Source organism: Nothobranchius furzeri, chromosome 14, assembly GCF_043380555.1.
Source record: "Nothobranchius furzeri strain GRZ-AD chromosome 14, NfurGRZ-RIMD1, whole genome shotgun sequence".
Classification (NCBI taxonomy): Eukaryota; Metazoa; Chordata; class Actinopteri; order Cyprinodontiformes; family Nothobranchiidae; genus Nothobranchius; species Nothobranchius furzeri.
The window spans coordinates 34,521,889-34,535,222 of record NC_091754.1 but is presented as its reverse complement, the minus strand read 5'-3'; the positions used below and the strand labels follow the sequence as shown (position 1 = coordinate 34,535,222).

At 43.2% G+C, this 13,334-nt stretch overlaps 1 protein-coding gene across 1 annotated transcript; it reads right to left on the bottom strand.

Moving 5' to 3' along the window:
- Positions 1-11,323: 11,323 nt before the first annotated feature.
- On the bottom strand, positions 11,324-12,247 carry LOC107388517 (olfactory receptor 4D6-like). Its single transcript, XM_015964090.3, has one exon. It carries the CDS (start codon positions 12,236-12,238, stop codon positions 11,324-11,326), a length of 915 nt encoding a protein of 304 aa, XP_015819576.1. The 5' UTR covers positions 12,239-12,247.
- Between the last annotated feature and the right edge of the window lie 1,087 nt (positions 12,248-13,334).

The window sequence follows — 13,334 nt, the reverse complement described above, 5'->3', positions numbered from 1 at the left end:
GTGTGAAGCTGATCAACATGATGAAGGAGGACCTGCACCGGCTTCACCTTCTACACCCTCATATGGTCATCTTCTTCTCATCCATCACCCAAAGGTTTAGCTGGAGGGCAGGTGTAAAACTTGCAAAAATTGAGAAGGCTATGAAGTTTGTCAACAGTGTTATGGCTATATTTATTTCTAGCTTAAATGGTGCAGTTGTTGTGCATACTCACATCAGACATGACAGTCCAGGGATAGTTTTGTCAAAGTTCATTTCCCAAATAGGTGAAATGATATATTTTTTAACAAATATTGCCAATTTTCTTAACTCATTCATTGCCAGCCATTTCCTGATCAGTAAAGCCCTTCGCTGCCTTCGTTTCTCAGCATTTTTACTTTTTTTTTAAGAGTCACAGAACATTGCATGCTAGGATGATGTGGATGCCAAAATTACCAAACCAAAGAGTAGAATCACGTCTTACATCAGGAAGAATCCGCGCGTTTTGAGCGTTTTCCTTTCTTTCATAATCCGTTGTTGAATTGTGATCGGCAGAGGTTTTTCCGGTTTCCTCCTCACTTTTTTACAGCAGGCCCAAAACGATCTCCTAACACATGGATTTTCTGCTTCCTGATCATGTGACTTGTGACGTATGAGGATGAAGATTAGCTTTAGAGCTGGAATGTTTGTTCACACGGTGCGGGGGCTCGTTCCGATGGCCACACAGTAAAAAAATGCACATGACGTCATTGGCAGTGAACGGTTGGATTTTAAATTATGACTTTAGTTGTCAATGGCAGTGAATGAGTTAATGGCCAGCTCCAAAAACAGGGAGAGACTTCCAAGTAGGAGTCTTGCTTCTTTTGAATTTTGCCTGGGTCCCAGGTCGCTGGGTTCCGGGCTCGGTCGGCTTGAGGGTGGGAGGTTGCAGGCAGGCCTGTGGGCTTGCTGCTGATATCTCCCTGAACTCTGCCGGCTGCTGGTTGTGGCCCCCCGGGGCAATCCTCTGCACCTCTTGAGAGGGGGCTGAGGCCTTTCTGGTTACAGTCTCCCTGGGGTCCCTGCGCTCTGGAGCAGCTCCTGGATCTCTGGGGCTTGGAGCTCCCTCCATCTTCTACACGTCTTTGGGGGGCATCTGTGGCCCTTCACACTCAATATTGGATGCTCCTACAGAGCAACCTTCTATCCTGTTAAGCTAACTGCATGATATAGTTGCATCCACTAAACAGAGGATTATGTTCATGTGGGTCATCAGCATGAAGTTATTGAAGTTATCAAAGTAAACATGGCTGAAATCTGTTTTACTGTAATCTGTTTGTCTATGTGTGTGTGCTGCTGTAATGAGTGGATGTCCCCACTGAGGGACTAAGAAAATTTACTCTATGCTATTCTATTAATTCATATCAGCCAGTAGGAAAAAAAAGGTTTGAGGAACTTTGGCCTTTCCAGGTTTCCGTACCAGTAACCTGGTTATGGAGGAGGGGTTTGTCTCCCAAACAGGAAAAACACAATGGTGAAGCGGTGAATTATGTTTATGTATTTAGCAGACGCTTTTGTCTAAAGCGACTTACAAGTGATAATCGGCATGTTGCCCTTGAAGATAACAACAGCAATAACAACAACAACTTGACATCAGTCATAGAGAGAAGGGAACAAGGAGTGGACAGTAGAAAGGGGGGACGAGTGCAGGGAGGGTGCTAGTTTAGAAGATCCTCTCTGAAGAGCAGGGTTTTCAGGAGTTTCTTGAAAATTGAACAGGAAGCCGCTGTTCTGGTAGTGCTTGAAAGGTCATTCCACATTTGTGGAATGATGCATGAGAAGATTCTGGATTGTCCTGAGCGTGGTGTAGGCACTGCTAGCCGACGATACTGTGATGACCGGAGCGTCCAGGCCGAGACGTAAGCCTTTGCAAGAGGATTCAAGTAAATTGGAGCCGTACCATCTCGGACTTTGTATGCTAGTGTTAGCTATTTGAATTTTATGCATGCTGCTAGCGGTAGCCAGTGGAGCTCAATGAACAAAGGGGTGATGTGTGCTTTTTTTGGCTGATTGAAGACCACACGCACTGCTGCATTCTGGACCATTTGAAGAGGTCTCACAGTACAGCCTGGAAGACCAGTTAGGACATTGCAGTAATCGAGGCGGGAGATGACAGTAGATTGCACCAGGAGCTGGGTAGCATGTTGTGTTTGGTATGGTCTGATTTTTCGTATGTTATACAGCGCAAAGCGACATGAATGAGCAACAGAGGCAACATGATCTTTAAAGATCAGGTGTTCATCAACCACAACACTCAGATTTCAAACTGCCTTTGAAGGAGCCAGACATAGGAAGTCATTTTGGATTGAGATATTGTGCTGTATGGATGGTTTTAATGGGATGACAAGTAGTTCAGTTTTAGAGAGGTTGAGTTGGAGATGGTGGGATTTCATCTATTTTGATATGTCAGAGAGACAGTTTGTTATTCGTGCAGAGACAGTGTGGTCGTCCGGTGGAAATGACAGATAAAGCTGGGTGTCGTCTGAATAGCAGTGGTAGGAGAAGCCATGTGATCGAATGATCTCACCCAGTGAGGTGGTGCACATGGCAAAGAGAAGAGGACCTAGTACAGAGCCCTGGGGGACTCTGGTGGCAAGATGGTGCACGGTAGAGGACTGTCCAAGCCAAGATACACTGAATGATCGTCCTGAGAGGTACGATTCAAACCAGGCGTGTGCTTTCTCTGTGATGCCCATGCTAGAGTGTGGACAAACGGAAGCCATGGTTGACAGTGTCAATAGCAGCCGATAAGTCCAGCAGGATAAGCACTGAGGACTTGACAGTCGCTCTAGCTTCTTTTAAGGATTCTGTCACTGCTAACAGAGCAGTTTCAGTGGAGTGGCCCTTTTTGAACTCAGATTGGTAAGGGTCAAGCAGACAGTTTTGTGAGAGCTATTCTGTGATCTGCTTGAAAGCCACCCCTTCAATGATTTTGGACAGAAAAGGGAGGAGAGAGATAGGTCAGTAGTTCTCCACATGATTTGGAGGAAGAGATGTTTTTTTTTTAGCAGCAGTTTAACCTGAGCATACTTGAGAGAGGTGGGAAATGTACTGGATGTCAGTGAAGCGTTGATCACATGTGTGACTGCTGCAGCTACTGTCGGAGCAATAGCTTGGAGCAACTTAGTCGGAATGGGATCAAGTGGGCATGTGGAAGGGCGGCTGCACGTGCGAAGCTTGGACACACAGTTTTCAGTGAGAGGGGAAAAAGAGGAAAACGAAGCAGTAGGGCCTGAGATGGTTGGGCTAGAAGGAGATTGTGGTAGCGAATGTTCAGGAATGGCCAGTTGAGTAAACTGCTTGCTTATAGCTGCCTTTGTCAGTGAAGAATGAGGCAAATGTGTCAGCTGATAGATTGTTGATAAGAGGTGGAGATGGAGGGTTGAGCAGAGTTTTGAATGTTGAAAATAGTTTCTGAGAGTCAGTAGAGTTGAGAATTTTGTCAGTGTAGAAAGCTTTCTTTGCATCAGTGATGCTGGCAGAGAATGAGGACAGTAATTCATAAAATTTCAGTTGATCACCAGGATCTTTTGTTTTGCACCATTTCCGTTCCGCAGCTCTAAGATTGGTGCGTAGAGACCGGAGGGTATCATTTAGCCAAGGGTGCGACTGAGAGGATCTAGCTGGTCTAGTGGCTAAAGGGCACAAGTTGTTAAGACAAGAGCAGAGTGTGGAGCAGAGTGACTCGGTGGCATCATTCACTTCATAAGCAGAGAATGTGCTGGGAGATGAAAGAGTGGAGGCAACAAGAGTGGAGAAGTAGTTGGGTGCCAGATTGCTGAGGTTGTGGTGGAATGAGAGCATTGGGGAGGAAGCAGTGGACCTCCCTTGTAGAGTTGTGCTGAAATGGATGAAGTAATGATCGGAAAGATGCAGCGGTGTGACAGAGATTGTGTCTATGGCACAGTTTCTGGTGAAAATGAGGTCAAGTGCTTTTCCAGCTTTGTGAGTTGGAGGACTTTGTACTAGTTTTAGATCAAATGATGACATTAGTGACAGGAATCCTGATGAGCTGGGATTGTCCAGGTGGATATTCATGTCTCCAAGGACCATTGTGGGACAGTCGTGCTCAGGAATGGAGGAGAGCAGGGTGTCGAGTTCATCAAGAAAGTCTCCGAGTTGACCTGGTTGGCGATATATGACAACCGAAAAGAATTTTTTTGGTACAGTTACCTGCATGGCATGGTATTCAAAGGAGTTGTATTTAGTGATGGGTAGCAACTGACTGTATATCCATTTGTTGGAAATGAACATGCCCATTCCACCACCTTGGCCAGATGCACGAGAAGTGTGGGAGAAAGTGTGGTTAATTGAGAGAGCAGATGGGGTAGCATTGTCACATGGTTTGATCCAGGTCTCAGTGAGAGCCAGTGCATCGAGTGACAGGTGGTTTGCATATGCGGTAATGAAGTCTGCTTGGTTTAGAGCCCTGCACTGTAGCCCTAGGCCCTCGGGTCAGCCTGGCCCGACGGCCCGAGGGCCGGGCTTCGGGCCAACAACTGTGCAATTACCTCGGACACGGGCCGGGCCGGGCGCCTTTATTTTTAATCGAAATCATTAAAAAAAATTAAAACACTTACACGCAGCAGTAGAGCCCTGCACGGGACTGTTTTCTTCACCCCGCTCCTGCACGCTCCCCCTAAATTTCTGACCAATACAGCCTGCAACTGCAACGTGTGTGTTACACTCCCGCCCGCACCTGCAGCGTGCATGTCTACTCTCGCCCGCAACCGCAAAACTCGGAGAAATTATTACCTCACAATAAAAGAGATGTATTGAGTTTGCGTCCTCAACATGTCATTTTATAGGTTATCCGCTTTCACCGCAGCGCTGCGCTCCGTTTCAATCAGGCTGTACAGCAGGATTTCCCCTCGTAGCGATATTTTCTCTAACTCTGATTGCTTCATGCTATAGACCAGTGGTTCCCAAACTTATTTAGCCGCGCACCCCCTTCTATGTCCCGACCATGTCGACGCCCCCCCCCCCCCCCAGATCGGGGCATGGCTCTATATATATATCTATATATCTATATATATCTATATATATCTATATATATATATATATATATATATATATATATGTATATCTATCTATCTATATATATATCTATATATATATATATATATATATATATATATATATATATATATCAGATGTCAAGCTAAACAGACAGGGTTGAAAAAATTCCCCATCACTTTCATTTTTTAAATAGTAACTAATAAACATTCAATACCATTACAATTTCCCTTGATTTCATTTTAAATAAATATTTAGAGTGCCCAGGTAGCACATAAACAATGCAATTTAACGGTTTTCTTAAAGTAGGAACGTTTAACCTGTGCGGCCAGAGCGCTCTCCTTCCTTCTGTTCTGCGTAAACCTGAACTGATCACCTACTTGTGCGTAATCAAATGTCAATAGGGGACAAGATATAGCCATGATGTTCACTTTTACCTCAGACCGACTTATTGCTGTTTTATGGTGTGGCTGAATCTGCGATCCGCTGTCATGCGGACTGTAATGACAAATGCTGCAGTAACAGGAGTTGTGGTCAGGTTCATGAGGAGTCACTGGCTGGAGCGGACCCGACTCATCCCAGAAGCTAATATCTTAATTTGACCTTGAATGAAAAATAACCTCTTAAAAGTTTTTATCACGGTGGAGGCAGCGTTCATTTCTGCCTTCAGTCTGACGGCGCGCCGGAGTTAAAGCAGCGTGTGCGCTTATTGAATCTGTGTGTGTGTGTGTGCGCGCGCACGCGCGCGCGGCACAGCCGCTCAAGTCACCGTGTCTCACGCTATTTAAACCAATGTTGTAAAATGACTTCTGCCCAGCCCAGATGTGCTCACTTGTGCACCCGTGAGCCGTGGTTCAGCCGGAACGCGTCTGACCTCTGACAGACACACTCTGAACTTCAGATCTTCAGCGCGCTGTCAATAGCCTGAATGGGAATCATTTCTTGTTATTTAGTTACATCCACAATGTTCTGTGTGTGAGGTTTACAATGTCAGAACACCTGCATGAGACAGGTGTTAATTACAATCTGCCAGAATGACTCACCACCTTCAGATTTCTCCAACACCGTTAAAAATGATCAAATACGGAACATATCAGCATGCGCAGGCCAGAGTGCTGAAGCTCGGCGCATTGTTATTATGAAGCTAGGGCACATGTGGAGGACACGCGCGCCCGCAAAAATATACTTGTTTTCAATTGCATTTATTGTGCCCACTTACTTTTTCTTTGGCCCACCCACAAATGAGTTTCTACGCTAATAGTGACATATGGCAGACTTCTCTGAGCTCCGCAGCCATTACACTTTTCACCTCGCGCACCCCCTAGCGGCAGCTCGCGCACCCCCAGGGGTGCGCGCACCACACTTTGGGAATCCCTGCTATAGACCGTTGGAAAGCTGCTTTTATGTACTTTTAGGAACCGTTGGAAATATTTGAATCTGATCAGCCATTCAAAAGTAATAAAACAGAGCATTTTGGATGACAAACTTGCACATCTCTGAATCTGTGTTGTGGTTCGTTGCGCTCAAGACAGGGAATCTCGGTGGCTACCGTAATGTATTGTATGTGCATGGAAAGCCCCATTTTTAATCTTTTCAGCACTTTTGGAATTTTAATGATATTTTGAACTAGAGCAGGGATCGGCAACCCACGGCTCTTCCATCCATCTGATGCGGCTCTCTGTGCTTGTAAAATAATGAATGGATATTTAAATAAAATGCTTTATATTTTACTGAATTAATTTTATATCTGTAAGTCAATTCTATGTGAAGATTGTCTGCGTAAACCTGAACAGTTCCAACCCGGTCTTACTGTGAGACCGTGTTGGGTCACGCTTGTGCGTAATCATAGGCGCTCATGAGCTGAAGAGGATGTGAGATTCTGGGCTTCTCCTCAGACGGCTCCTGGATGTGTCGCACATTGGAGACAGGAACAAGCGCTATTCAGCCAAAGTTTCATAATCAGGGAACATTTTCTAAGTGACAAGTCTCTCTGAGTGACAGGGTTTGGAAAACACTTGCTTCAGTGGGAGGAAGCTTCCTGCATGCGCTTCTGTGACGCTCGGATCCTGCACGTCTTTTAACACATTGGTCAAGATTGACGCACTTTGTTTTCATTTAGTTGGTTAAAAAAAGTCGGGCTTGGGATCGGGCCGGGCCAGAGAATCCTGAAAACCTTTTCGGGCCGGGTCGGGCTGGGGCTCCACCCCCTCGGGCCGGGCCGGACACGGGCTCAGATTTTAGGCTCGTGCAGGGCTCTAGCTTGGTTTACAGATGATTGGCAGTTCCAAAGTCCCATAGACAGGTGGGTGTCTTCGGGGGGAGTTTGTTTTAGCGAGCGGAGGTTTTGAAGATTGCAAAAGCAGTTTGCTGTGTGTGACCTTCCTCTGAAGCCGGTGATCACAGGTATAGGATAATGGCAATTTTGCAAGGTGTAGATGGCACAGCATCTGGGTCGAGCTTGTTTGCTCTGTGTACCTGCTCTGTGGACACGCGCAGGTGGACACATATGTCTTTACCCCGGAGTGTCTTCACACCGGAGGGGCTGAGATAAAACGGCTGATGCTTCCGCTGACACTTCAGTTATGCCACCAAACTTATGCTGTGCTACTAGTTTGAAACAGGTGTTGACCCAGTAATTAAAACATTAGGAATCCACGTCACAAACTAATGTAGGAGAGGGAACGTGTGAGTTAGCCACCAAGGTAGGAAGCCCAGCTTGCTGTGAGCGAGAGCAGCGATCAGTGGCTGATGAGTGAAAACAAAAGAAAAACATTCGGGACTGAAGCTCCATCAACACCGGCTGGCAACACGGCTGCATTTCTAAATAAAGCATGTCAATGACTACGTTTACATGCAGCCAATATCCGGGTTATGATATTCATGCTTTTCACCAGACCGATGAAGACAGAGGTTTCCTCGTCACTCCAAAAGTGTGGTGCTGTGCCGCGACTCGCCATGTTGCTCCCAACTTGTTGTTTACTTCCGGTGTTCTGGCGCATACAAGACGTCTCGCTACTCAAAAGACCAAGATTCCTTGCGAACAGAGCATGCGCAGAACACGCGCTTTGATGGGGATATCCCGATATGTGTTTACACGACCAAACATTCGGGTTAGAAAAGGGTTACCCCAGGTGTAGTAACCGGGTTTTTAAAAACCCGGTTATGAGCATATCCGGGTTTTTGGCGGTGTTTACAAGGCCGTGCGAAACCGGGTTATTGTGAGTATTCGGGTTTTTAAAGGGTTAATGGCTGCATGTAAATGCACTCATTATGGCGGCGCGCGCAGCCGCAGGTCACGGTTCTGGAAGAACCGGGCATGCCCGTCCCATCAACAGCAGGTGGAGCTCCCCACTATGCCCATCTCACAACCAGAGCAGAAAAAAGCACGTCGGCTTGGATTACACAGATGGGATTATGTGTGAAATAACGCCAGTTAAATTATTACTTACGTGTTGTTTGTGTGCATGTTGTTCAGCAGCTAATGCCATCATTAATATCATCTGGGTTTTTCATAAGCCCTACACACTGTGTGTGATGTGCGTTTGGGGAGCGCAGGCGCTGGTTTAGCGTGAGATATTGGAGGGGTGGCGTGAGAGCGTGTGAAGAGGGTCAAATGCATGTGTCTCACGCTCAGTGTGTGAGAGTTGGCAGCTATGCTATTTTACAATCACGCAAAAATAAAAATAGCGAGTGAGTTAATTTGATGGCATACAGACTAATATCAAGCATTATCAACCCACACAGCAGACAGGCACGGCTGCGGTCAGAGATGCACCGAGCTGCCGCTAATTGTTCGGATTGTCGGGACCCAGCTCTACCAACATATTTCAACCCATTTTCAAAAATGCAGCTTTATGTTAAATGCACTGTGTTTTACTCTATTAAATTTACATTTCATGATTAAACAGTACATGTAAAAATGGTAGTTAGCTAGCTACTTTGCTAAACTCAGCTAGCGCAAGAGCGGCAGTGACATAAAATACATAAAAATAGTTTTTACTTACTATGAAAAAGGAAGCAGAGACTTCTTGGAAGCTTTGTTAGTGCAATTAATATCACAGCAAGTCATTTTTGTCCAACAATTGCACAAATAATCCAAACAAGAATGCAAAAATGGCACAACTAATGGTCTAATTTGAGAGACTGAAAATGTTAGAACAGTTTTAAGGTGAGGCTGAGGCCTTTTCCCGGAGCTACCTCTGAAGTCACGTGACTCTGATACTCATTAATTATTCCGATTTTTAAACCTTTATTAAACTTAAACAGAAGAGTAACAAAAAATTCACCCTCCTCAGAGTTGTCATGAGTGTAAACTAGATCTATTAAGCCTAAAATATGTTTTCGTGACCAGGCTGTAAACTTGATTATTTCTGCTGTGAAATTTTCATTTTTAACATGGGAGTCAATGTGGATTTGCTCACTTCTGACCCCTAGTGGATGAGCATGGAACAGCAGTTATTGCTTCCTTGTTTGCTTCATATCCAGAACCAAAATATGGGGGCTTGGTAAGAACTCTGTTGTCACTGTGGGCAGTCTAAGGCACACCTGTACATTACTCATGCTGTCTAATCAACCCCTTGATATGCCACACCTGTGAGGTGGGATAGATTATCTTGGTAAAGGAAATGTGCTCCCTAACACATGCAGACAGATTTCAGAAAAATATTTGAGAGTCGTGGGTGTTTTGTGCATGTAGAAACAGTTTCAGATGTTTGAGTTCAGCTTATGAAAAATGGGTGCAAAAAAAGTGTTGCGTTTATATTTTTGTTCAGTATATGTAGCTTACGTGTGACCCAACTACGTATTTATTCCCAGTATTGTCCCTTTAAGTGCAGCGGTGTGTTTTTCATGGCTTTTTTCCTAGCAGTAGAGAGGAACAACATCATATATAACACCAAACAGCGAAATCAAACGTGATTTCCTTCTTTTTGGTTTAATGGCAGATTTAATAAACAAACCGTGACTTTTGAAGTCTCGAGGGTTCTTGTGATCTCGCAAGTCCAGTGAAGAACACAGCGAAGAAGTTGTGCCGCGGCCAAGACTCTCCCGGTGTGAAAAGGACTGCTTTGAAGTTCTCGAGTAAACTTTTCCACTGCCATTTCGCGCCGCTGATGGTTCCAGTGTGAAACCGGGGTACTACCTATGGCATAGGTTGGCTTGGAATCCATTGATTCCTTGCAGTTGTAGTTTACATTTACATTTGCTCTAATATTTTTAACTGCAAGCTGAAAAATACAAACCAACAAATAAATAAATAAAAGGAATTACACTGAATTTTAATTTTAATTTATTTTTAATGTTGAGAAAAATATGAAAACAAACAAGCAAAGGAAATGAATGTTTGTTAATTTCGGAGTTCAAGGGGGACTTTAGTTGGGGGACCTGGGTCTCAACACTGGCAACTACTGGCTTGGTCAAATATCTTATTAGACCCTGATTAAAAATGTACTAATGCAAGGAAAAACATTAAGGAACAGAATATGTTAAAGTTCAACTATGTGTTCATGTATCTTACTCACGGCATTGGTTAAATTACCGCATTAGCGGGTGAAGTAAACAGGTGTTGGCAACCTTCTTCTTTACTTGTCTTATGTTGTGAATATTATTGTTTATGTAGAGTTTAAGAAAGAAGAAGGCTCATATTTACCAGAATAATGAAACTAATTATTAACAGTGCTCTGGAAATCACATAAAAGAAAGTTCATTGAATTGTTACAGAAAACACCTTTCAAAGTAAAGCTACACAGCTGGGTTTGAGCATTCCTTATGACTGGCACAGTCATGTGACAAAAAGGCAAAAGCTACAATAAAACTAGAAAAATGATCACAGTTGCTTTTCGCGTGATTGTTGGATAACGTATGGGTTTACATATGGACACATGCCAACAGTAAAACCTCTGAAGAGTAAAAAACAAAGTTACTGTATTCTGGGTGACAACAAATTCCTCATGTATGCACCTGAACAGCTGCAGTTTGTATCCATGTAATTTTCCATATCTTTGCAGCTTTTCTACAAGAAAAAATGCAACATCAATGTCACTTTTGTTTTTTTTTTTCTTATGTGAAGCCTCAGGGTTGACATAATCCTTTTGAAGTGTCCAGAGGCTAGATGACAGAAAACCTCCTAATGAAAAGTATGTCCTAATCAGTGTATGCAGGTGTCCCCTGTCTGCATCCATGAATGAAGGTAGTTGTCATTAAATTCCTCCCTACGTCTTTAGATAAGAATCAGATCACTGGAGATAAGCTGGACAGCTGTCATTCATGTGTTCAACTTCAGAGATGCAAACATTACGGCACCTTGGCTTGACAGAGCAGTCTTTTGAGGTGTTTATAGATCTCTTTCATTTTTATTCCATATATGATTGGATTGCAAAGAGGATTGCAAGTAATCATTTGTATTGCCATAACAAAACGTGCTGTCTTTGCAATATCAGAATCCAGTCTAACTATAGTTATTTCAAAGGTAAGCAAGCAAGAATAGTTTATTAAGACCAGCAGGTGAGGTAAACAGGTGTTAGCAACCTTCTTCCTGACTTTTCCACAACTTTTATAAGTTGTTATGAATATCATTGTGTATGTAAAGAGTATAAAAAGCAATGGAAGCAAGCTAATATTGAACATATTAACTAAACCAAATATTAACAGTGTTCTGGAAGTCACACATAAAAGGTGGTTAATTGAATTGTTGCAGAATATACCTTTCAAAGTAAAGCTACACAGCTGGGTTTGAGCATTTCCTATGACTGGTACAGCCAAGTGACAAACAGGTAAAAGCCAGGATAAAACCAGCAAAATGATCACAGTGGCTTTTCTCATGATTGTTGGATAATGCAGAGGTTTACATATGGACACATATCTGTCATAGGCCATGGCTGCCAACAGTAAGAACTCTGAACCACTTATAGAATAATAAACACAAACCTGAAAGACACAGGCTTGATAAGATATGATCTGTTTATCAGATAGAAAGTCAATCAGGAGTTTTGGATAGACCACCGTGCTGAAAAGAACAGAGTTGATCAACAGAGCAGCAATAAATACATACATCGGCTCATGAAGTTTTTTGTGAACCACAATGAGATAAACAATGGTAAAATTGCTGAACAAAATTAAAATATATGCTATAAGCATGATGACAAAATAAAGGAACCGGTATTTTTCCACCTCCACATGACCATCAAGAGTAATGTATGTTACATTCATCTCAGAATTCTAAAGAACAGGTAAAAATTTTAAACTTAATACAACCAGCAGATAGTTTACCAGGAGCATACACAAGGACTCCAGATACCTACATTTGTTTAGTGAGTGTGGTGTGTTCAGCTTAAGACTGGAGAACAACTATACAGAGAGTTCTCTATCCACCATGGATCTCATTATGGGTTCTGTGTGGAGAAAACTATAACAACAACAAATTGACAGGGCTAAAAAAAACTATTTGATTACTTTTCTGTTTATTTGAAGATATATGTTATTCATTTTCATGCGTTTTGTTGTAAAAGGCATATTACAACACATTCAAGATATTCTCAGCTGAGTTATAAATAAATCACATCACATTCTGGATCAATAAAACTATATTCATGATTGTTTCTATAACAATAATAATAAATAATATAATTGTAACACCCGTCCCACTTCTATTGAGAGGGGCCCTGGGTTCCTGTTGTTACTTTCCTATTGATACTCCCTTTTTGAGGCTTATGGTATAAAATATGCAGTAATCTACTATATAGGAAAAAGAAATCACACACAAGCAGGTCAATTAAAAGTTAACTGCACTTTAGTGAACAATTAATTAACACGACAAAAAAATAAGAAAAATCAATAAAGTTTGTTGAACAATGGTACGGTATCTACTTCAACATAAACAAAGTAATCGAATAATATTATGGGCCCACACGCACTCTCACCAACACACACACACCTCAAGTACTACAGTCTTACTGACAGCCCACCCCTCGTTGCAGGCCTGAGTCGTGGCTCGGGTGCGTTGGGACCTAAAACAATATGGTCGCTTCACTTGTTGCCAAGCAGCAAAATAAAAAACACGTGCAAACAGTACTCACACCTCCTGGCAGTTTAAGGGGACAGCCGAGGAAAACTGAGTCAAGGCTACCAGCAGGCCGCGGCAGCAGCACGCCGTCGTCGTCTCCGCGTGCTCCCACGTGAACACATAACTTCAGCACACCAGCAAAAGAGACCTCTCAGACACGCCAGCAAGATGTCCATCTCCTCCTCACAGTATCACACAACTCCGCTAAATGCCAATTCACAAGCGAGAACATTCAATCTAAGC

Excerpts from the sequence above, each read along its gene's own strand:
- LOC107388517 (XM_015964090.3), bottom strand. The coding sequence starts at position 12,238 with ATGAATGTAACATACATTACTCTTGATGGTCATGTGGAGGTGGAAAAA.